At 45.8% G+C, this 23862-nt stretch overlaps 1 protein-coding gene and 1 non-coding gene across 2 annotated transcripts in view; one reads left to right on the top strand and one right to left on the bottom strand.

Annotated features, from left to right (window-relative positions):
* The window catches only part of Mast4 (microtubule associated serine/threonine kinase family member 4), a 555461-nt gene extending 545585 nt beyond the window's left edge, over nucleotides 1-9876 (top strand). The window contains exons 28-30 of the mRNA XM_051182862.1: nucleotides 3763-3899; nucleotides 5545-5726; nucleotides 5994-9876. Of these exons, the coding sequence (XP_051038819.1) occupies nucleotides 3763-3899; nucleotides 5545-5726; nucleotides 5994-9856 (4182 nt within the window). The 3' untranslated portion in view covers nucleotides 9857-9876. The remainder of the gene's footprint in view (nucleotides 1-3762; nucleotides 3900-5544; nucleotides 5727-5993) is intronic.
* A 5363-nt stretch (nucleotides 9877-15239) lies between these two features.
* LOC127221128 (U6 spliceosomal RNA) lies at nucleotides 15240-15346 on the bottom strand. The gene has a single exon (XR_007834432.1). It is a non-coding gene; the product is annotated as a U6 spliceosomal RNA (small nuclear RNA).
* Nucleotides 15347-23862: the final 8516 nt, after the last annotated feature.

Below are 23862 nucleotides of genomic sequence, written 5' to 3'. Positions count from 1 at the left end.
TAATGCTCACAGCAGGAAGCAGTGGCAACACCAGGCTTTAATCAGAGCGCTAAGCATAAGGAGCAGACTGTAAACAGGGCAGAAGCTCAGAAGGCAGCAAGACGGAAGGGGGCTCCACCAGCACGCACCTCACCGGGAGAGCACAGAGAACCAAGGGCTGATCTGTGCAGGCCTTCAAAGATGGCGGGAGACTCAGTGCATGGACAAGTAGGTGCGGGATAGGCTCGGCTACAGAGGACAAGTATGGGTGGTGAGTGGGACTCAAGCCTTAGGAAGTACAGAGAGCCTCGTAGTGGACGCTTGGTTCATGTCGGGATAAAGTGTGCAAGCAGGCTAGAGGAGGAGAGCCAGGGCCCCTGACACAAAGGATGCAGAAAGATCCTCGGTGAATTACCCTGAGGCCAGCTAATAAACTGAAGAAGCCAGACTGAGACCTTGATAGCCTGACTTAAGTTATTGCACCCTGTGCAGCCAGCTTAAAAAAAATCACTTCCCTCCCCCGGACACCAATCACAAAAAAGAGTTTCAAGTAAAAGTGAGCATCTAGCAGTCTGCCTTCATTGTGTCTGTTGCTACTGTTTTTTACAGAGTTCATGACTCTCATTCATCAGGTTGCTGTGGCTAGGCAGATCCACCAGGTGGCAGGCTTCACAAATAGCACCCGATTTTTTTTTTTTTTTTCCATTTACCATTTCTCCTGATGTTTCTGGCTGGATGCATCTTGTGTATTTCTTATTAGAAGGCCTTCCTTTGGTGCATGCACATCAGTGAGATGGATTGCCTTTTGAAAAGCCGTTATGTAGGAAAAGAAAAGGGTTTAGTTTTTGTCGAAGGAGGCACTTTTTCAGAGCCTTGCAGTGTGCTGAGTCAGCAGTTCCTGCTCCTCTGTGTTTTCTAATGAGAAACACAATTTGTGTTGTTTACCTTATACAATTTTATCACGTGTATGCCTCAATTTCTCCTTGATCTGATACTCTGAGCATGCCCAGCATGTAGGTGTCCTGGGACTGTTCTGCCGACCACTACTGTGATGAACACAAGGCCAGGCACTGGAGAGATGGAGGGGGGCAGATTCCTGCTGCCCACAGGGAGCAGGGTGGGAAGGAGGGGGATGAGGGACAGAGTAGCCAGGCTTTGACTGTTTCACTTACCACTGTGACTCTTAGGCCCTTGAAATTGTTGTCATTATCCCTAGTCCAGCAGTGACAGTCCTTTCTCAACTCATGAGTAGTGACCCAACCCTTAGATCTTGGTTATAAAAATACTGTATGTGGAAATGGCTTAAAAACTAAATTGTGTTTTTAAAACACCAGGTATTGCGGTAAATAAGGATCAGGATAAACAAATAGGCCGAATAGATGTTTATTCAGGGAGAAATAACTTACAACCTAGACAGATGAACACCAGGAAATTCAACCCGATCCTCTCCTGTCCGAGGCACACCAGAAAAGGAGAGCGCCTTCCTGGCCCCCTCCGACCTCCTTCCTCAGGTCACCTCCGCCCATCGCTCCACCCCCCAATGGGCGTGGTCAGTGCTACAGAAGGACTATCTCACTACACACCAGGTAGCATTGTTAGCCTCTTGCAAAGATACAAAAGTCTCAGCCCCCTGGAGGCTGAAGAGGAAGGACTGTTGCAAGTTTGAGGCTACATTGTGAGTTCTGGGCCAGCCTGTGAGACTCTGCTTTAAGAGAAACAATAGGCAGTTCTGAAGTGCACTTGAATACAGGCCCAGTGACTCACGGGATAAGACAACCTGGCGATGATCATAACACAGGGAGAGATGCACCCGAGCTGCTTTGTGGAGAAAGTCCCATGTCTTCATAGGATTACTCAGTTTTTTAAGACCTCCTTCCAAAAATCTTCAACAGTAAATTTACCATTTGAAGAACTGTAAGGCCAACCTCTACCATTACCATTAAAGTAAATGTAAAATCTAAAAGTATTGCATGTGCATGTAAGATACATAACTTACCATTCTGTGGGAATTCATACTCCAGCTGCCTAAAATATTTTTTGCAATTCTATTATTAGGTGAGAGATTATACTTCTAAAATTATATATAAACAACTATGAAGGCAATAATGAAACATTGTCTTTTCAATACTAGAGATAAAATGTGAACCTAACGGCGCTGGTCCTCAACCTGCGGGTTGTGTCTCCCACGGTAAACCAGCCCTTTCACACAACCACATATCAGATATTGACATTGTGATTCATAACACTAGCAAATCACAGTTATTAAGTAGCAGCAAAATAATTTTATGACTGGGGGGGGGTCACCACATAACTGTAACCACATAAACAACTGTGTTAAAGGGTCACAGCATTAGGAAGTGTGAGAGCCACTGCCCTAAAGAAATATAAATAACTAATAGACCATCAGCTCACAGAACTAAAAGTAACAGTGGGGAGACATCAGTAGACAACTAATACAAAACATGTCCTTAGAGATTTATTTAATGATGAAAGGCTTTTCGACATGTGAAATGGAAAATAGAAAGCCACAAATCTAACATAAAATAGTTTATAAAATGTGCATATATTTACACATGCCCAAAGAGAGATGCGTGTGGACAGCGACGATGCAGCTGTTTAGTTTAATGGCAGAGTGCTTACTCTACATGCACCTAGGCCCTGGGTCTGAGTCTCAACCCTCCTCAAAAACATCTAAAACTCAGCAGGAAATGGACTGAAATATTACTAGAGGGAGCTGAGTGGAGGAGATTTCAGTGGTTTTTCTTTTCTTTTTGAATAGTGTGGGATATTTCCCAACCACGGGGAAAGACGGTAGATGTCGGTGAAGCAGGGATTTGCTTTCCCGGTCTCCCATTCCCACCACACTGGTCTCCCCATGGTTTGGTATGGCTTACAACTGACCTTCTGGGAGTCTTCCTTCCTGGCAAGAGCCCTTCTAAAATGTCTTTGTTCTTACACACTTGTCCTTTCAAGTTTATCTCAGACTTTGAGATAATGTATTTATCCCCTAGCTATTATAACATTCCAGGAGAGATTGGAGGAGCCGGAGCGTCTGCCCACCTGACCGGGCACCCCTGTGCCTGGCTCCATGCCCTCCTTCATCTTTAGGCCTGCCTAGCAAGCCCCTTCCCAAGATGAAGTGAAAGGACACAGAACCCCTCAGGAATTTCGTCACTGTGCCTGACCTGGTTAAAGAGCGCTTTCCCTATGTCACATTCGTCCCAGCTCTGCAGGCTGACAGGTTTTATGACAATAAGAAAGGGACCTTCTAACATCATTACAAATAAGAGTCTCATTCACTTTTGTCGCCCTGTGATTTCTAGGTCAAAGAAAAACATGAAACAGAGAAAGAAGGAAAATATATCAAGCAAGACCAGACAGCTACTGGGCACATTTATGTTTAATACATATGGATGAAGATAGCTGTTATTTATAGAGCCCTCTCCATGTGCCACACTTGGGTGTTAAGGGCTTTGCAAACTCTCATTTACTCCTCTACGGAACTCTAGGAGATGGTAGTTTCTGCTGGTAGCTGTCACGGTGTATGAGAAACCTTGGTAGGGCAGGCAGCCTGCTAATATTTGGGGCTTGGATTTGCCTCATACATGCGGACCCACGCCCCCCTCACAAGAGAGACTTGTCGGGCTTCGTAGGCCCTGGAGTTATTAGCAGTGGAAGGCACCCTGATATGATGAACCTCTGTTGTCAACTTGTCCCTGAATCTCTTGGCTCTGATCCTGCCTCTTCTCTGGACTTTCTAACGCCCCCTCCTCTCTTTCATAGAGTGGGAATAAGGTGTCAATCACCACTACCCCCTTTGAAAACACGTCAATCAAAACAGGACCAGCCAGAAGGAACAGCTACAAGAGCAGGATGGTGAGAAGGAGCAAGAAGTCTAAGAAGAAGGAAAGTCTAGAAAGGTACGTTGGGTCAGCGTTCTCGAAGGGTTGATATCCACCTGTGTTGGGTAAGTGTATCCCTTATCGCGTATGTTCGAGAAGGGTGTATTTCTCTGTGAGAAATGAGAAACCACAGTTCACAGCAGACATCAAAGTTCAATGCATTACGTGGATCGCAGAAAGAGTTACCGGCTCTCACTGTAAAAAGACAGTTGTTGTTCCTTAGCATTGTATGGACACCATGAAAAGTCTGTTCCTGGCTGTATTAGTTCGGGTTCTCTAGATTCTAGAATAATGGAACTTAACGAACGCCCCCCTCTGTCTCTCTCTCTCTCTCTCTCTCTCTCTCTATATATATATATATATATATATATATATATATATATGTCGATATATATATGGGATTTATTGGAATGACTTACAGGCTGCAGTCTAGCTAAGCCAACAATGGCTGGCTGTGAAGGGAGTCAGTCCTCTCCTTGCCCTGTAGGCTCGAGAGATTGACCACAGGTGGCCATGCTTGTGTGTCTGTCGAGCACCTTCACTGCTCTGCGGGGTTTTGTTTTTTCCTTCTGTCATTGTTTAAGCGTTTAGATATCACTTGAGTGCACTTGACCAGCAGGTAGTTTTCCCACGTGAAATCTGTATTTAATAAGAAGGTCTTTTTTCTGGTCTGTTTTTTAAATGTCATATATCACAAAATAACTGCACCTTTACAACTTTCAAATAAGTCTGGAAATAAGAGCTTTGTCTGACTAAGATCAAGTGAGGTGACGCACAGTGGCAGCAGAGAAACATGGGAACTGATGTTAGGGATGGTTGTGATCCATCCCGTGGGTGCTGAGACTCAACCCTGGGTCCTCTGGTCCAAGAGCAGCCGGTGCTCTTAACCTCTGAGCCACCTCTCTAGACCCTCATCTGTCACTCTATCCCAAATGCACTTATTTTCCTTTTAGACAGTTCTAGGATCATGCTGGGATGTGTGTTTGTTTTTTGAGGTGGCGCTTTCGTATTTTCATTTTCTTCAGGTTAGAGAGGAAAATGTCTTCATGTTTAGCATTATAACAACTACCAGGGCTACCCTAGATCTCTTTGGTGACAGAGCCATGTACAGCTGTGAGTGTACTGATAAGCCCTGGGCATCTGTACACTTTTCTACAATGAACTCTTTTAACCCTGAATGCACAGGCTTATATCTGTTGCCCGCCAATAGGACAGCCTGGGCTTCCCCTCGCTCCGTGCGCGCTTTCCGTATAAAGGCACAGCACGCATTGTGTTGGACATACTTACAAGTCCGCAGCAGATCAAGCACAGCAAACAGTCCTTCACAAATAAAAACCGCTGCTCAAAACCTCCCACTTAACGTGAGTCAGTACCCAAGACAACAGCCATTGGAAGCAAAGCTCTTGTCTGAAGTCGCAGATGTACTCAGCAGTGAAGGAGTTAATATTTTATAACTTTACCCTTTCTTGCTTTGTGGAGTAAGAGGTCCTTCATGCATACTGTCAGTTTCCCAAGCCATGAGGAAGTTGTCGGTGCAGATGCGACCATTTGGTGGGGCGGTTGCCCTGCCACTGTGTGACAGGGGTGGGACTTGCCTTGCCTTGCCGTCACAAGGGTGGTTGTTGAACGTAGGTTCTCATCCTTTGCTCCTGTCTCTGCTCAGGAGGAGATCTCTCTTCAAGAAGCTAGCCAAGCAGCCTTCGCCCTTACTCCACACTAGCCGAAGTTTCTCCTGCTTGAACCGATCGCTGTCATCTGGAGAGAGCCTCCCGGGTTCCCCTACTCACAGTTTGTCCCCACGATCACCAACACCTAGCTATCGCTCTACTCCTGATTTCCCATCAGGTGAGTGAGTAGATCTAGCCTAGACAGCCCTAGAGAGTGGGAAAGGAAGGTGTGTCCTGGAAGGCATGAGCCAGGCAAGGATGAAGAAGCCAGGCTGAACTGGCACGTGACGGACACACTTGGGGGCCGTTCTGTTAGAATACAGTGGGTAACGGGGCGATGGGGAGGCTTACGTGAGAACCCTTCCCTGAACTTGTGAGACAGAAGTGTAGGAGAAAAGGAAAGGCACCACCTGGTTGCTCACAGTCCCATGTTTTCCACCCACAGGTACAAATTCCTCGCAGAGCAGCTCACCAAGTTCCAGTGCCCCCAATTCTCCAGCGGGTTCGGGGCACATCCGGCCCAGTACCCTCCATGGCCTGGCCCCCAAACTCAGCGGGCAGCGCTACCGCTCTGGAAGGCGGAAGTCAGCAGGCAGCATCCCCCTCTCCCCTCTGGCCAGGACACCCTCTCCAACTCCCCAGCCTACCTCCCCTCAGAGGTCGCCATCCCCACTGTTGGGACATGCACTGGGCAATGCCAAGATCACTCAGGCCTTTCCTAGCAAGATGCACTCCCCGCCAACCATCGTCAGACACATTGTGAGGCCCAAGAGTGCAGAGCCACCCCGCTCCCCGCTGCTGAAGAGGGTGCAGTCCGAGGAAAAGCTGTCCCCCTCCTATGGCAGTGACAAGAAGCACCTGTGCTCCCGCAAGCACAGCCTGGAGGTCACACAAGAGGAGGTGCAGAGGGAGCAGAGTCAGAGGGAGGCAACACTGCAGAGCCTGGAGGAGAATGTGTGTGACGCACCATCCCTCAGTCGGGCCAGACCAGTGGAACAAGGCTGTCTGAAACGCCCGGTGTCCCGGAAGCTGGGCAGGCAAGAGTCCGTGGACGACCTGGACCGGGACAAGCTCAAGGCCAAGGTCATGGTGAAGAAACCAGAGGAGAGACACGAATCCCACCAGAAACCTCACAGCCTTGGTGGCGATTCAGAAGGCTCTGCTCTCTTCAGGCTGGAGGAGAGAGAGAAGAGAATGTACCCCAAGGGGTCGGACAGGTCAGCTCATTTTGAAAGCGCAACAGCAGAGTCTGCTTCCGCGGGAAGCCTGCTGAAGGACACTCTCCATAAGCAGGCCAGTGTGCGGGCCATTGAAGGGGTGGCCGCAGAAGGGGCATCGTGCAGCCTGGCGTCTGGGGAGCGGGCTTCAGCGTCTAGCATCCTCCAGGACAGTATATGTCACATCCCTGACAGGCCCACTCCTGGAAGGGGCGAACACACAGAGAAGGTCTCCCAGGCCAAAGAGCTCCTTCGAAGTGAGAAACTAGACAGCAGGCTGGCCAACATTGATTACCTCCGAAAGAAAATGGCACTGGACGACAAAGACGAGAGTCACTGTGCCATCCTGAAACCCAAGATAACATCTAGCACCGCCCATGAGTGTGTACCAGGGAACCCTGTACGGCCCATGGCTGGGCAACAGGAGACCACGCCAGCCTCTGAGAGCCGGGCGTTTATGAGCGGTACCCACACATCTCAGATGAATGCTATTTCCTTTGTCCCTCTCAAAGCCTTAGCTGGCCGGGCAGAGAATGGAGGGGAGAAACCGGGCTTCGTAGCTCCCGAATCCCCCGTGAGGAAGAGCCCCTCCGAGTATAAGCTGGAGGGCAGGTCAGTTTCGTGCCTCAAGCCAATCGAGGGCACGCTGGACATTGCTCTCCTGTCTGGACCTCATGCCTCCAAAACAGAGCTGCTTTCGCCAGAGCCTGCACAGAGCCCCAGCCCAGTTGTCAGCATGGGGTCCTCAGGGTCACCGAGTCTTCCGGGTAGCAGTGGGAAAAAGAGTAACTCCACCAGCCTGAGTCAGTCTTCCTCCGCCAGCTTAAAGGTGAATAAATCTTACCTGCTGGAACCTCGGTTCCTGCCCCCAAGCCGCGGTCTCCAAGACCCCCCAGCGGCTCCTGGGACAGAACCAAAGTCAAGGCAGGATAGGAAGGCGGCTCATCCTGCTGCCAGGACCACAGCAACTGTCACAGAGAGCCACCTCCAGCAGAAAAACGGTGGTGCCGCCAAACACCAAGATCGCTTCAGTGACACCAAGGTCCTTCCTGGCCCTGGGCAGAGCCTACAGAACATTGACCCAGCCAGGCTGGGTCCACGTGCCCCGCTCCCACCGGAAGGGATCTCCTCAAAGGAGAAGCCATGTCTGAAGGAACCATCTGAAAAGGTGAAGAGAGAAAGCTCCACCTTGAGGGATGATGCATGCAGAGACGCCCGTGAGAAGCTGTGTCCTGCAGAGACTGACAATCCCAAAAGCCCCCCTTCTGGGGGCAGGACCCATGCTGCTGATTTCTACATGCAGGCCCAGACCACAGAGAAAACATGGGCGGGTACAAAAACAAACTACAGAGATGGCCAAGATGTGGTAAAACCCCTGGCCAGGGAGGACTCCTTTCCCTCAGCTGGGCTCCTACATGAAAAGGAGGTAGGCAGGGCAAGAAAAGGCACAGAGTCCAAACCTGAAGTTCCTACCACCAGGCACCCTCCTCAGCCCCCAGGAGTTGAGAGCCAGAAGAGTGAAAAGCTCCCCGCCACCCCCTCTTTGCAGAAACAGGCTCCCAGAGAGCCCGACAGGAAGGAGCAGGGCCCACAAAGGCATGGCGGCAGCGGCCTTCAACAACCACTAACCACCAAAGAGCGGTCTAACCCAGCAGCCTGGCAGCATTGCGCTTCTCCAGACCACGCTGTTACCAAGGACCTGGGGACCAAACCTGCTGCAGAAGGGAGCCCCAGCCTCCAGGACACTCCCCAATCTGCTACTACCACCTTCACAACTACCACTGCCAAACCCAGTGCCGGGCATAGTGACAGCAGTAGCCAGAAGTCCCATTCTGGCCCTGACTCCAGCCCTTCAAAGTCCAAGCACCCCGAAAGGTCCCTGTCCTCACAGAAGCCAAGTGCTGGGTCTGCAAAGGGCAGAGAGCCTGCCACTCCAGCCCTCAGTGGCTCCAGCAGAGAGGGGAAGGTTGGCAGCAAGGGTCCCTTGGACGCGTTCCCTGCCATCCTGACTACCCAGGGCCAAGCAGTCGATGTGTTTGGGCAGGTAGAAGGTAGGGTCACTGTCACGCTCCACACTGAAGAGAGTCCTTTAGATGCCAAACTGAAAACCACCAATGGAAGCTGTCCCCAAGAGATGCAGAAGCATCCGCCCAGACAAGGACACCCGGGGTTCAGTGAAGTGGGAGACCAGAAACTTCTCACTTCCGGTGAAAAGCAAAGCCTGTCTCCAAAGCATCCCAAACCATCCACTGTGAAAGATGGCCCCACTCTGGGCAGACAGACAGACAAAAGCCCAAGTCAGCAGGCTTCCACTGGGGACAGGAGGGCAGAAGGGAAGAAATGCGCAGAAGCACTTTATGTTCCAACCCCAGAAGGCTACAAGCTGGAGACCGGCCCTTCCCTCCACCATGGTGAGAGCCGACTCAAAGGCCCCGAGAGGCCAGCTGTGGGCATGGGGAAGGGCCTCTCGGAGTCCAAGGGAAAAGGGTCAAGTCCTCAGAAGCCACCGGCTGAAGCAGGCAAGCCCAGCGGGATGAAACGGTCACCCTCTGCCACTGCACAGAGCTCTCTCCGCTCAGCTGCCCCCCCAGGGAAGTCTCTCAGCTATTCAGCCAGCTTTCCTGAGGCCCAGCCTGCAGTACGAGAGGCCACCACAGCCACCAGCAGCCCCTCGTCTGCCAAGGCTATCGCAGGGACCTCAGAATCCCCAGCCCCCAGCAGCAGGGACCACAGGAAGTCCCAGTCTGGGGGCGATGGCCAAAGCCAAATGACAAAGAGCGACTCTCTGCCCTCCTTCCGCCTCTCCAACTCTGCCCTGGACTCACATTTCCCAGACCCACAGGTGCCCAGCACAGCAGGCCACCGGGACAGGGCACTGTCAGTAACAGCTACCACAGGGGAGCCCAAAGGGAGAGAGCTTACTCAGCCTCCCCCAGCTCGGAAACAGAATGTGGGCAGGGAGGGGACCAGAGCACCCCCGGCCCAAAGCACAGACCGCCCCCTCCCTATTTCCTCTGAGAAGGATTTTGTCGTGCGGCAGAGGAGAGGCAAGGAGAGCTTGCGTAGCAGTCCTCACAAAAAGGCCTCCTAACACGCGGCCTTGGTGACAGGGCTGAGACCCCGCCTGAGCTTATGGATAACTGGGTCTTTGCCACCTTACAAACCAGCACTGTATGGGAATGTCCTCCAAGCAGAGCTCGGAGGCTCACTGAGGAGGAGGAGGAGAGATGGAAAAGGGGAACTTTCTTCCAGATGCCTTCCCAGTTGTAACCGGTAAAACTGTTGCCAGATAGTGTTTGTACAAAACCTACCTTTCCAGCCCGGTGTGTTGGTGAGGAAGTCTCTCTGTACATACCTAGCAATGTGTTTGGTTCGGGATGTAGACTGTGTACCTTGCTGCTGACCACCTTGTTGACTGAAGCATTTCTAAATGATATTTGTTTCACCCTCTAACCATACTGTCGTAATGATGCCAAGTGGTCAGAGCTGGGTGTGTGTGGAAACAGAAACCCACCTATGGCCGTGGATGCACAAACACATACATCCACCTGCGTGTTTTGGTCTGTGGTTTGAGAATAGTTCAAGGCTCCTTTCATATAAGTAGAGTTGAAGATGAAAGAAAACCCTAAATTCAGTGAGTAGATGGTGCGTCTTTGTGTGTATATTTAACCACGATCTTTGATCATACTGAATCTGGCTACCTGTACTTCTGAGCTACTGCATTCAGGCCCCCTCTGCTAGGAGCAGCCAGGACAGGTGAGGCCAGGCATCTGTTTGACAGTCCTTGTAGGGAACATTTCGACCCTCAGAGCCAAGGGGCTAGAAAGGCAATGGTCCTTGTCTCTGGGTTGCATGTCTGGTCTTCACCTGGGGGCCCTGAAGGGACTAGAAACACACTGCAGGTCAGCTTTCTTCTTTCTTTCCAAGCTCCTACCCTCAGGCCTTTATGCTGTGAGTCCAAGAAGCACATGATTGTGGTAGGTGCTGCATTAGCCCTGCCCACAGGAAAACAGAGAATCACTGGGTACAGACAGATCTGCTAATACTTAGGTGGAGTGGTATGCATTAGGCATTGGAAGAGGTTTTAAATTTGCTTTTGTTGAGGGAAAAAAAGGGGGTGGGGTGGATTTTGGCATCATAGCATATATATTAAAGAATAATCAGGACATCAGATACATTTTAATACATAGCTGGGGCCTTATGTTGTAGATGAAGCTTGCTGTTTTTAGCAAGTTCCTGGGTTTCACATTCATTTCCTATGCATCGAGTAGCTCCATACATTTCATAACACGATCTCTTTATTTGTATGCAAAAAAATACTGTATTAATAAAGAGCAGCATTTTGTAACAAAGAGACTGGAGCTATTTGGTGCTTGAATGTGACCATCCTTTTTACTTTTGCTAAGCCTTATTTAAATTTTGTATACCATGAAATATGTAGAGTCTGTCAGCTCATTTTAGTGCTGAGGGTTTTTCTGATTTGTTTCTGTTGTCGTGGTTTTTCGATGGCATGTTTTGGACTGTAAGATGGCACCAGGACACGATGCAGATACGTTTTTATAAGATGCTTGGGATCCATAGCAAGACTTTGTTGTGTAAGAGGGAAAAAAAATTACAAATGAGTAATGAATCTAGCACCAGACCCCTTGGGGGTGTCTTGGTAGCTTTCCACCATCAGCTTGTTATGTGAGCTCACCCTGTGGACTGTAAATCACCTCCTAAGGTTGTAAGCACTCCAGAAACAGAGGCCTTGCATCACTGACTGCTTGGTTGCCGGTTTTTGCAAACAAAGCTGGTTGGCGATTAAAAAAAAAAAAAAAAAAAAAAAAAAAGAGTGTCCTCTTACCCCTCCTCACCACCATACATACAGTTCTAGCCACTTCCCATCACTACATTGTTAAATTGTATAACAAATAAATATTTTTACAAGAACTCAAATGGGTCTCAGAAATGGTCTCAAAGCTTATAATGCATATCTGATTGGCAGATCTAATAGCCCGATCCTTCTCCACTCAGACATCAGGACGGGTCTGTCCAGGAGTTAGTTCATGGTTTACAGCCTTTGCTTTCTAACTGTCCGGTTTTCTTTAAAGCACAACTCGCTGCTTGTTTACAAAGGATATTTTTATGTATATTTTGTATAGTGTGTATTATCATTTTTGCCAAATATGTTTTTGCATTTTGGATGAGTAAGGAGTACTTAAGGTTGCTTACATGTGATACCTGTTTGTTGTTGTGAATCTCCCTGGCCAGCTGGTAGAATTTCTCTGTGTTCTATTTGGTCAGTCTCTGTGTGGTTGTTAGACGTGCCCCTCGGTAGAACTCCCAGCTGTAGATTTACCAGCTTCAGTTTGTTAGGATCTGTGCAATAAAGTGTTTGTAGTCTTACTTTCTCCAAGAAATCCCCCATGAATGTCATAATTGTTGTATATTGAACAAATATTTATACTTATGCAGTTGCATAATATTGAATAAAAATTTAGCATGAAAGATGACTGATAGGCTTTATGTGGTTTCCCCCCCCCCACGTATGTGCACACCTCCTTCCAAAATATTAGAGATGATCACTCAGGTTCTGTGTGAATGACTTTTGGCGAGTTGGATGGTTTGCCTGTTTCCTTTTTTGCTCTACACAAATAGTTTGTTCTTTGAGGGGAAAACCTCCAGCTTATTTCTGTTTTGTTTTGCCCCCAACCTTCTTTGTTCACAGGATGAACCAGCATACTTTCCCCTGCTCACCACTTCCCCATGTCTCCCCATGTTCTACAATCTCACTTAAACCATTAATCCCAATTTCCTTCCTTACTGGCCTGAAGAAGAATCCGCACCTGACAGTTTTCAGTCTTCCTGTCGTTCTCACTACCAGGGTGTAGCTTCCACATAACTATCAACATTGGCTTGGAGGGTACCAGTGCAAAGACTACGTCACAACATCACACGTATGGACCCAATGCCCCGCCCCCCGCCCCCCCCCCCCGTGGCCAGAATCCCCAACACTACTCAGACATTTTCCATGCTCATTTCCCTACTCACACATGGATACCCATGTTAACACACATAAACAAAAAAATCCAAACACATGCATTCCCATTCCTTCCCTCCAACCATGCTATGTTCCCCATCTTTTTCTGAGCATACCCCAAGTTTCTCCCTAAATTATTTCTCCCTTTGGTAAAACAAAACAAAACAAAAAACCTGTCACTAGCTGTTATTATTCAGTGCTGTTCCCTGCTCTGAGCAGCTTTCCTTTAGACTGTCATATAATCTCTCCTCTATGTGACTCTGTAAGCTTTCTAAGTTATCCTGAATCTTAGCATTCTGTCTCAGTTTGGGTTTCTATTGCTGTGAAAGAGACTCTAATGACCATGGCAACTCTTAGGAAGGAAAACATGTATTGGAGCTGGCTTACAGTTTCAGAGATTAATCTATTATCATGTATTGGGGCTGGCTTACAGTTTCAGAGATTAGTCTATTATCATAGCTGTATAATGCACACATGCAAGCAGACATGATGCTAGAGAAGGTGCTGACAGTTCTACATCTTGACCTGCAGGCAACAGAAGGAGACTGTGTATGTACAAGGCATAGCTTGAGCATGTATGAGATCTCAAAGCCAGCCTCCACAGTTGACACACTTCCTCCAACAAAACCACACTTGCTCCAATAACTCTATACTTCCTCCAACAAGGCCACACTTCCTAATAGTAACACTCCCAAACAAGGCAAAACATCCAACACAAGAGTCCCTGGAAGGTCATACCTATTCAAAGCAACATACCCTTCTGCTCTACAATAGCCCTAAAGAGGTGTCTTTTATTTTATTTTTTTTAATTCTGTGTTACAGTCTCTGCTTTACATATTTACAAACCCCCCATAGTCATTGAGCCCAGCTCCTTAACCATCCTCTCAGTCTGTCTGTTAGAACCTTTTATGTTTTAAGAAAGTTCCTGGTACTTTATAAAAAAGATTTTAGTTAACAGTTCTGGAGCTGAAAGCCCAGAATTTGCTAATTCCGTTTGTTCAGCCTCTGGCCAGGGCTCCATGGCTGGGGCTCTCATGATGTGGAAGCAATCACAGAGAGATCATATAGCACAATGGGAAGTCAGAGACTTGGGGACAGCCTTGTTCTTTTTCTATATGGAAAGTCATCCTTGTGAGAACTAGCCAAAGCCCAAGAGAAGCACATTAATCTCTTCCGAGGGTGATATTCTCAGTGACGTAGCTACCTTTCACCAGGCTTTACATCAATACTGCCATACTGGGAACTGAGCTTCCAGCGTTTAATTATTTCCAAAGCTAACAGTGTACATAACCCCCACTAGCAAGTACACATTGCTCAGGCTCCCAGAAAATTCTTTCCTGGCAGCCTATGGGATTCACTGCATTATCTTGCAATTTTCTGTTTTTCCATGTGTATCTTTGTGAGAGCCAAGCTTCCTGTTCATGTCTTTTTTCTAACAACCACAAGCATAGGAAATCATTATTTCCTTAACAAAATTGAAGAAATGTATTACATTATATGCTAGATGCAAAACTTATTCAGTCTGTATGTCCTTGAGTTATGTGCTGTTGAGCTGCAGCCATTAGGAAACCAAGACCCAGGAGACAGAAGTTAAGCAGCAGCCTAACCTTGATGATTGGCAGGCCCGGGATTTGAACTTCTGCACTCTGACAGGGTAGCACACACTTGCCTTCTGCCTCCAGCCAGATCTATTCTTCTGCCCTGTCTTTTTTTGCAAAATTAGAATACAAAAGGGGCCAGAATCACAAAATAATTCTTCCTGCTGAGATGCATTTTTAAGAGACAATTATGAACATAATCACTTTACTGAGTGATGAGGATGTCTTCCGTAAATATGTTTCTCTTGTTGGTTGACAATACACTGTGGCCAATAGGGCAGCAAGATAGGTGGGACTAGGAGATGTGGAGGATTCTGGGAAGTATAGGCAAAGTTGTCATGTGATCCCAGGAAGAAAGGATGTGAGTGAGGCATTCTCCAGTAAGAGAAGACCATGTCCAAGTACATAGATTAGTAGTTACAGGTTAATAATTAAGAGAGATCTAGCCAAGAAGAAGCCTTCACCATTGGTCAACAGTATTATAATTAAGTAATGTAAGTCTCTGGGTGTTCATTCGGGGCTGGACCAGGCTGTCGGGAAGAACTATCCACAACAACTGGGACTTGATACCATGCTATAAAGAAAATCTCAGCCTCCTCATCAAGAAAAACCCTATACAGGATATTAAGCACTTGCATTTTTCAGAGCCAATAGTAGTTACTCAGCCAGCTTCTAGTGAGTGTGTAACTGTATAGAGGAAGAGGTGAAAGATTGAGGTTGCAAAGCTACTTACTCTGATCCAGACTGAGCAAAACTAAGGAGCTCAGTAAGAGGCAGACACTGGCCTGTGGTGCTCCTGTGAGAACCCCTGGGACAGAATTCCCTGTGTTAGCTACGCAGTCCTATTGGAGATTTTTTTTTTTAAACACTTCACAAATTTGCATGTCATCCTTGCACAGGGGCCATGCTAATCTTCTCTGTATCGTTCCAATTTTAGTATATGTGCTGCTGAAGCCAGCGCCCTATTGGAGATGTTTAAAGGTATATTTATTTTTTAGTTATGTATATGAGTTTGCATGCGCGCGCGCGCGCACACACACACACAGAAGTATGCCCAGTTTGCATGCCTGGTGCCCATAGAGGCTGGAAATGGGTATCAGATCCCCTGGAACTGGAGTTACAGACAGATGTGAGCTACCTTGTGGGTGTTGAGAGAACAAGAGCAGCCAGTACTCCTAACCACTGAGCCATCTCTCCTGCCCCCATTTATTTTTATTTTGAAATGCAAGTACAGTTAAATAATTGAGGTAATCATATGTCTCTAATAAACTGAGGATTACATCTTTTTTTTTGAGCCTAAAACATTGTTCTTAATGAATCTTTAATGATGGGGACACAGCTTTCAGAAATTATAAATTGCCTTTTGACATGAGAATGGGAATTGGGTAGGAATGGGTCTAAGAGTATCTTGCTTAGATAAATATAAGAGGAGGAGAAATCATTCCCGCCCCCCCCAAACCCAAACAAACAAAAAGCCCTAATCTCAAGAGAGGCATTAATCATTTTGGCCACCCAATAGTCAAACTGGCATGCATATGAGCCACATGGGAATCTTGCCTGTTCTGCCTCAGAAAGCTGGGCAGAGATGAGAATTCTGAACATTTAATAAGCTCTTCAATGAGTCAAATGCCACTATTTATTTGGCCACACCAAGGAATTTCCAGGGCCACACTTCTATCTCCCCAGGTGTTCTGATGTACAGCCAAGGCCCCCCCCCATAGGTGCACAGCATCTTTTGAGTCACCTCCTCACCCCCTGAGAAGTCACCAATAGATCTTTAAGTTATGTCCCATGTGACAGCTAGTGCAATTACCTTGATTTAAGGACCCTTCCCAATCAAAGTGTACCCAGGAATGCCTGTATCCCTGGAGCATCCAAGCAAGCTAGAAACAGATTCTAGGTCCTACTCCTGACCCACCGATTTTCCTACATTTTTAACACGATATCCCACTTGTTTGCCCATTAAAGTTTGAGAAGCTGTGTTAGCTCTCCAGACTTCCTAGAAGATACTTTGAATCTTTATAAAACATACAGATTCTGAGGCCCCCATCTCACAGCCACTGACTTAAAAAATCTCCAGGGAGGGACAGGAGAGTTGTTGAGAAATTTAAGTGCTTGTCCCTCACAGCTCTCTTCCTCCCCACCCCGCTGTAGAACTCCCGCGCTCTCAAGGCTGATCAAACAAGGTTGCTCTCATAACTTTCGGGTGTGCGGTGCCTGTGCCTTGACCCCAGGTGTGGGTGGTGCATGATTTCCTCCTATGCTTAGCCCATCCCCTGGCTTGGGTATGTAAGCATATTACTCTCTGTAATAAAAGGCAGCAGCTTCCCCTTCACTTCTCATGGTGGTCAGTAAAGGGCTTCAATCCCGATGCAGAGATGAGTCAGCACTTAGAACTGGAGGCTCTTCCAGAAGACATACACTTCCCGCCACACACATGGTGGTGGCTCACTATAGAACTCCAGTCTCAGGGGATCCAGTGCCCTCTTCTGACGACCATGGGTACTGCCCACAAGCCGTGCACAGATACACATGCATAAAACACCCATACACATTAAATACATTTTTAAGGTTTTCTCCAGACCCAGACATCTGGAGAAGCCTGGAAAATGGTTTGTAAGCTGTGGGTGGGAGGGGCAGGAGATTCTTCTGATTAGGATATGGGCAATGCTGGCATTAAAGTGTGAGTGTGTTAGCCATATGCTCAAACTTACTTCCAGCTAGTATGTGACAATTATTGCTTTAGGCCCTTTGAGGTAGGATACTCATGATCAGCAAGACAGAAGTAATTTAAATGTTTGCTTACCTACTTCATATGCTTCGCAGTGTCTGTCACCTGCCATCTTCCTTGAGACTCTTCATAACCCTTCAACTAGCATGTGGATTTCCTATTTTCTAGGTGAGGAAAACAGCCCACACAGGCAGACAACCTTCCAAACATTACCAAGTGGCCCATAATGCTGGTTGCTCTTTATGAGCCGAACCATCATTCTTTAACACAGAAAAAACATATAGTACTAAATAACACATTTTATAATTTGTGGAAAATCACAAACAAAGGATGCTAATTGTTTTCTATAATCTGACTCCTTTATTCTAATTAATCAGCAATTTTCCACCTAGCACCTTTGGTTCAAAATATAAATGCAACATGAGGAAATCTAGCTGTATCAACTATGGACACTTGCTTCCTTTAATACAGCCCAAATATTAGGAACTTGATGGCAAAGTAATACTCAAAATGTATTTCTCTCCTAATAGTATGTTTCACTTATTCCTCAAGACAACACATTTATATTCTTCTTCTCAGCCCTCTACTCTAGTTAATATTATATACACCTCACACAGTAAAAACAAGATGTGAACAAGACTCTGGAAAATCTTGTTTCATTATTTTTTATTATTTGAAAATAGTTATACTAATTCAGGGTCAGATTCTCAAGAACTCAGACACCTCAGATTCCTGACTTTAATCATGAGCCCCTTTCCTCACAGTGAAAACACTACAGCATCTCACTGAATTTTGAAACCACAAATTACAAGAGGCAAGGTTGTTTTCTCATAACTGCAGTTGAGGATGGACTCTGTCCTGTTCAATAGAAAATCCCATTTGCCAGTTAACTTTAGTGGCGTTTATTGACAAAGAAAGCCATAACTGATTAGAATCGGGCAAGTCTTCAACTGTTGACAGTCATCAGACAACACTGGTAGGAAAACAGAAGCAAAGAGAAGAGCAGAAAGGTTCACTGACCACAACGTCATCCCCTAGTCACTTATAGAATAAGTTGTTTCTAACTTAAGCCATTAGCTGGCTACGGGGCTTTTTATTCCGCTACTATGATTAAATTATAGTGTTTTTGGTTCAATGGCTTCAGTTCAAGGTGCCAAGTCTAAATCCACGGCCTCCCACAAATCCTATTCAACAATTCTTTTGGCCATGTCTTCACCATGTGAGAACCTGACCAGGATCTAGGCCAGTGGCTCCGCTCTCAGGAGACGTCATCCCAAGATTATGGTGCCCTCATGATTAGACATTGAGATGTCCTTCCATGCCAGAGGCTGAGGGAACACAGTGCTCAGGAATAATGATAAAACTGTTAGACAGTCTATGGAGCATGCTTTCTAGTCAGAGTCTTTGAGAAGAATCAAAAGTCAAACAACTCAACAGACCACATGAGGAGTCTACCCATTTTACCCAGCCTGTTTCATGGTCCCGTTGTGCTAATGCACATATAGCAAACATTGCTTGTGATACACACTCCTTCCTTCAGTTGGGCTGGCTAGTTAACTGGCACAGGGATTGATGTGTATCTAGAGGTTTAATTGCTCACCTCAGTTGAGTTAGAAGCATAGGAACACACAATTAAGTGAGTAACTGCCTCATTGTAATAGTCTCATTCTGTATCTTGTGGAAAGGGGCCCATGTCTAAAGCTTCCAAGAAGCTCTGCCTTGGCAGTGTTACATGAAATTCCAACAGGAACACCACTCGGGAGTCTAGGGAAGACACAGACTCGAAGCTCTGACGCTTTACTTCAACCTATATTGTAAGGGCTTAAAAATAGACATCTCCTCCACCTCTCCCCCATATTTGTAATTATGCTGTGCATCCCATGTCAGAGTGCAGAGCCTTTAGCAGTGGCATTGAAGCCTGTTCTGGCTTCACATTTAACATGGAATTCCTTTCCAACAGGCCACTGTGGACAATCTGATTTGATCAATCTTGAAGCCTTTACTTGAATTGCATTTCTCCCCTGTCTTAGCACATCCTGGCTTAGTATGAAGGCAGACAAAACAGTCCCAGGAAGAGTTTCTCCACTAGTGTTGTAGGAATTCTTTACCTCGCCCAGCAGTAACATCTTCATGCTATCATAAACCTACAGCAGGATTCTTTCGGTGATCTTAGATGAGACTTCACTAGAAGAGTCACAGAATTAACAAGAAAAGCCAGTGTCTGCTCCAGTTTAAGATTATTAGTTAGAATCAGATCAGTAATGTCAGCTTTTTGAGTTTTATATATATTTTAAATGTGTGTGTGTGTGTGTGTGTGTGTATGTGTGCGTGTGTGCGTGCGTGCGTGCGTGTGTGTGTGTGTGTGTGTGTGTGTGTGTGTGTGTGTGTGTGTGTTTGAATGAACGTATGTGGAACACATACATCTAGTGAACCGTAGAGGTCCCCAGAGTTAGAGTGGCAGGCAGTTGTGAACCACCATGTAGGTACTGAACATGAAACCACTTTTCTCTACAAGAGCAGTAAATGTTCTCAACACGTTAGCCACCCTTCTCATATTTTTTTAACACATTAACATATCCACACAAATACCATCCAATGAAGTTCCAGGATCTTTTATTTAGTATGCTAAATTTTGTGGAATGCAAGTAGGTCTAATGTTCATCTCCAATCAATACTTTCAGAAATTTCAAGTAAAGACTCATTTTTGTCAAATTCCAGAACTATCTGGTTTAATAAGGATCAGGAGAAACAAATAGGCCAAATAGATGTTTATTCAGGGAGAAATAACTTACAACATAGACAGATGAACACCAGCAGGTTCCTGGTCCCGAGGATGCCTCCAGAAGTGCTCCTGTCCCCGTGCTGCAAGCAAGAGAGCGGCTCTCAGGCTTCTCCTCAGACCTAGTTCCCCCAGGTCACTTCTAGCCCTGTCTCCACCCCCAATGGGTGTGGTCAGTGAATATCTCACTATGCCAGAACAAAACTCTTCATGGAGTAAGAGTGTATGTAAGTTAGCAAATTACTATCATGCAAACTTGTGTCTTTGATATGGATGCTCAAGTCTCAGAGATACATTAATTACTGTATCATTTTAACCAGCTTGATCACAAAGCTTTTTCATAAGATTCATAAGATTCATCTTCCATAAATCTACACCCTTATGGTCCATTCAATTATTTGTCCTAGTGGTTTTTTTCTCTTTCTTTGGAATAACCAGTCATTCAGCTTTAGACAAACAAAACTACTTAAAAAAAAAAAAAACAAAAGAACACATCTTTAATACTTTTAAAAAGGGTTATTCTGCTACAGAAACACATAGAGACAGCTGACTTGAATAAGGAGGAGCTAATGGACCCCAGACTGATAGCTGGGAATCCAGCATGGGACTCACTCAGACCCCCTGAACATAGGTCTCAGCTAGAAGGCCTGGGCAGTCTAAGAGACCTCAGTCAGTGGAACCAGGATGTATCCTGCACAAAAGGACTTTGAAGGCACATCCCCCATGGAGGGATACTCCCTTAACCTCCCTTAACCTAGAGACAGGAGAGAAGTCCTAGTCCCTTGATGGGAGATGTCATTCTGTAAATATGTTTCTCATACTGGTTAATGAAAAAAGCACTGTTAGCCAATTGGAAAGCAAGATAGGTGGGACTAGGAGACAAGGAAGATTCGAGGAAGTAGTAAGGAGGAGTCAAGATGGAGAGACTGGGGAGACAAGATGCCTGCCCCATTCCCCGGTAAAATGAGACCACGTGGAAATACATAGATCAACAGAAATGGGCTAATACTTAAGACAGAGCTAGCCGATAAGAAACTAGTACCTGGCCAATAGCATTATATCAAATACAGAGTCTCTGTGCATTATTTGGGGCTGGCACGGCGGCGGGACAAGACCAGCAGTGGAAAAACCTTACTCCTTACAGTCCCTACTCCAAATGACTTGACAGATCTAGATGACCCCTCCTGAAAGGCATCACCCTACTTGTGGAGTGGGGAGGATGGAAGGGGAGGATGGTCAGGGAGCATGTGAGGGGGCAGAAAGAGAAAGAAGGGAGGGAGGAAGGGAGGAAGAGGTACTGGGATCAATATGTAAAATAATAATAACAAAAGGGTTATTCTAAATTATGTGTATGCTTCCATGCTGATATGAATGGACCTGTGACTGGAGGTGCCTATGAACACCAGAAGAGGACAATGGATCCCCAGAGCTGGCTGTAGAAGCAGCAGTGAGCGACCCAGTGTGGGTGCTAGAAACCACCTGTGCCACTTTACTGCACAGTAGCAGTAAGCCCCTACCACGGAGGCATCCCTCAAGCCCCATGCCCTGGATCCGAAGCTACAGACATACAGACGAATGTGAAGCATATGGCACGGGTGTTGTTAACGGCGCCTGTGTCCTTTGTAACGTCAGCAAGTGCTCTTAACCACTGTGTCATCTCTCCATCCCTAGCAGTGTAGAATTTCGAAACACTACCCCATACTTGACAAGAGACTGATGCCCATTTACTTTTGTCCTAATAATTTAAGAATCTTCTAAACTAAATTATAGCCTAAATGGATTTGAAAACTATTTAGAGAACATCCCAGCCAAAAGTCACAGAAAACATACATTATTTTCATTAACACATACAAAAAACAAAAAACAAAACAAAAAAAGAGTAAAGGGCAGACCATGCACAGCTCAGCCTGGAGAATGCATGGTGTCCTGTGACCACACCAAATGTAGGGCCCCTCCCTCCAGACCAGTTCACCACCTTGATGGGAGATGTCATTCTGTAAATATGTTTCTCATATTGGTTAATGAATAAAGAACTGTTGGCCAATAGGAAAGCAAGATAGGTAGAACTAGGAGACAAGGAGGAAAGAGGAAGTAGTAGAGAGGAGTCAACATGAAGAGACTGGAAAACAGAGGTCCAGGCCCACTCTCTCTGGTAAGATAAGACCATGTGGAAATACTTACTTTAATAGAAATGGGTTAATACTTAAGACAGAGCTAGCCAATAAGAAACTAGTAACTGGCCAACAGCATTATATCAAATACAGAGTCTCTGTGTGTTAATTGGGGCTGGCGCAGCGGTGGGACAAGACCAGCGGCGGGCAGAAAAACCTTACTCCTTACACCACCTCCCCACCAAGATGCATCAGAACTACATGACATGGCGCACCCTTGACTCCAGATACAGACCCTCAGCCTGGCCTCCATACCATACACATTCAAGTAAGGAAGGTGTGGCATCCTGCCCCTTGCCCTAAGGGAATAGTGCCCGCTCCTTGCCACCTAAAGATCACCGGTAGGAACCAAAGAACAGACCCCTAAAGATCAGCTGTAAGAATCTTCTAGGTCTACAGAAGTTTGTTCCTGGTCTTAGACGTTACAACCATCCTTATCTGATCTGGGACCCTTGTGACTCCTCATTTGCATATTAGCATAGAGTTGTTCCAAGACTGAACCCGTACCATTCAGCTGGTCCATAACCTGGCGGAATGAGGGTAACAGCAAACAAAGATACAATCACCTTTTTAACAAAAGAGACCAGGCATCCGTACCAACAAACTCACCAATGACCTAACCCCAGATGCTGAGGCCCCATCAAACAGCAGGAATAACAATGGTAATAATATGTCTCCTCCAGAAATCAGAACCCCATCAAAATGTTCCCTAAGAAAATTGTACTCAGAGGTACAATTCATCTTAGTAGCTATTAAAAGTACGTCAAGGAATTGAAAGATGATATGAATAAATGCCTGAAGACTATAAAAACAAATAGTAAGAACATTCAAGATATAAATATATAATTTGATAAAGATACTCTCTGAAGAAAAGCTGAGCTAATATAAAACTATAAATGAAATGACTTGGGGGCTGGAGGGATGGCTCAGCAGTTAAGAGCACTGGCTGATCTTCTAAAGGTCCTGAGTTCAATTCCCAGCAACCACATGGTGGCTCACAAGCATCTATAATGAGATCTGGTGCTCCCTTGTGGCCTTCAGGGATACATGCAGACAGAACACTGCATGCATAATAAATACATCAATCTTTAAAAAAAAGAAAAAAGAAAAGAAAAGAAAGACAGACTTGGAAACAAGTTTGGTGGGAAGCTGCCTAACAGATTGGATCAAATGGAAGACAGAATATCAGATCTCCAATACAAAATAGAAAAAATAGATTACCCAGTTTCTTTTTTCTTTCTTTCTTTTTTTTTTTTTTTTTTTTTTTTAACCAAATAAATCAAGCCAGGAATGGAACATGCGGAATTCTGGAACACTAGGAAAAGACCAATCCTATGAGCCACAGTCAAAATAAAAGAGAAAAAAAACTTAAAAACTTAAGTCAAAAGTACAGAAAATATTTTCAACAAAATCATTGAAGAAAACTTCCCAAATCTAAGGAAAGATATGTTTATGAAGGTGCAAGAGGCTGCAAATAGACAGGACCAGAAAAGAGATTCCCTGTGGCACAAAAATCAAAACACTAAGTATATAGAATAAAGAAAGGATATTAAAAGCTTTGAGAGAAGGACCATGCCACATATAAAAGGCAGGCCCATTAGAATAACACCCGATTTTTAAAATTTTATTATTTTAAACAGTTTTTTAATTTAAAGATATTTTAATCATGTTCTTCTCCTCCCCCAAGTTCATCCAGATCCTCTCCTCTCCCTTCAAACTCAACTCTCTTTCTCAAAAGACACCTGAAACCCAATACAATGATAAAACACACAAACACACACGCACACACACACACA

The sequence above is a fragment of the Phodopus roborovskii genome, unplaced genomic scaffold (assembly GCF_943737965.1).
Source record: "Phodopus roborovskii unplaced genomic scaffold, PHOROB, whole genome shotgun sequence".
NCBI classification, from domain to species: Eukaryota; Metazoa; Chordata; class Mammalia; order Rodentia; family Cricetidae; genus Phodopus; species Phodopus roborovskii.
This window is presented reverse-complemented; position numbering and strand designations above follow the sequence as displayed.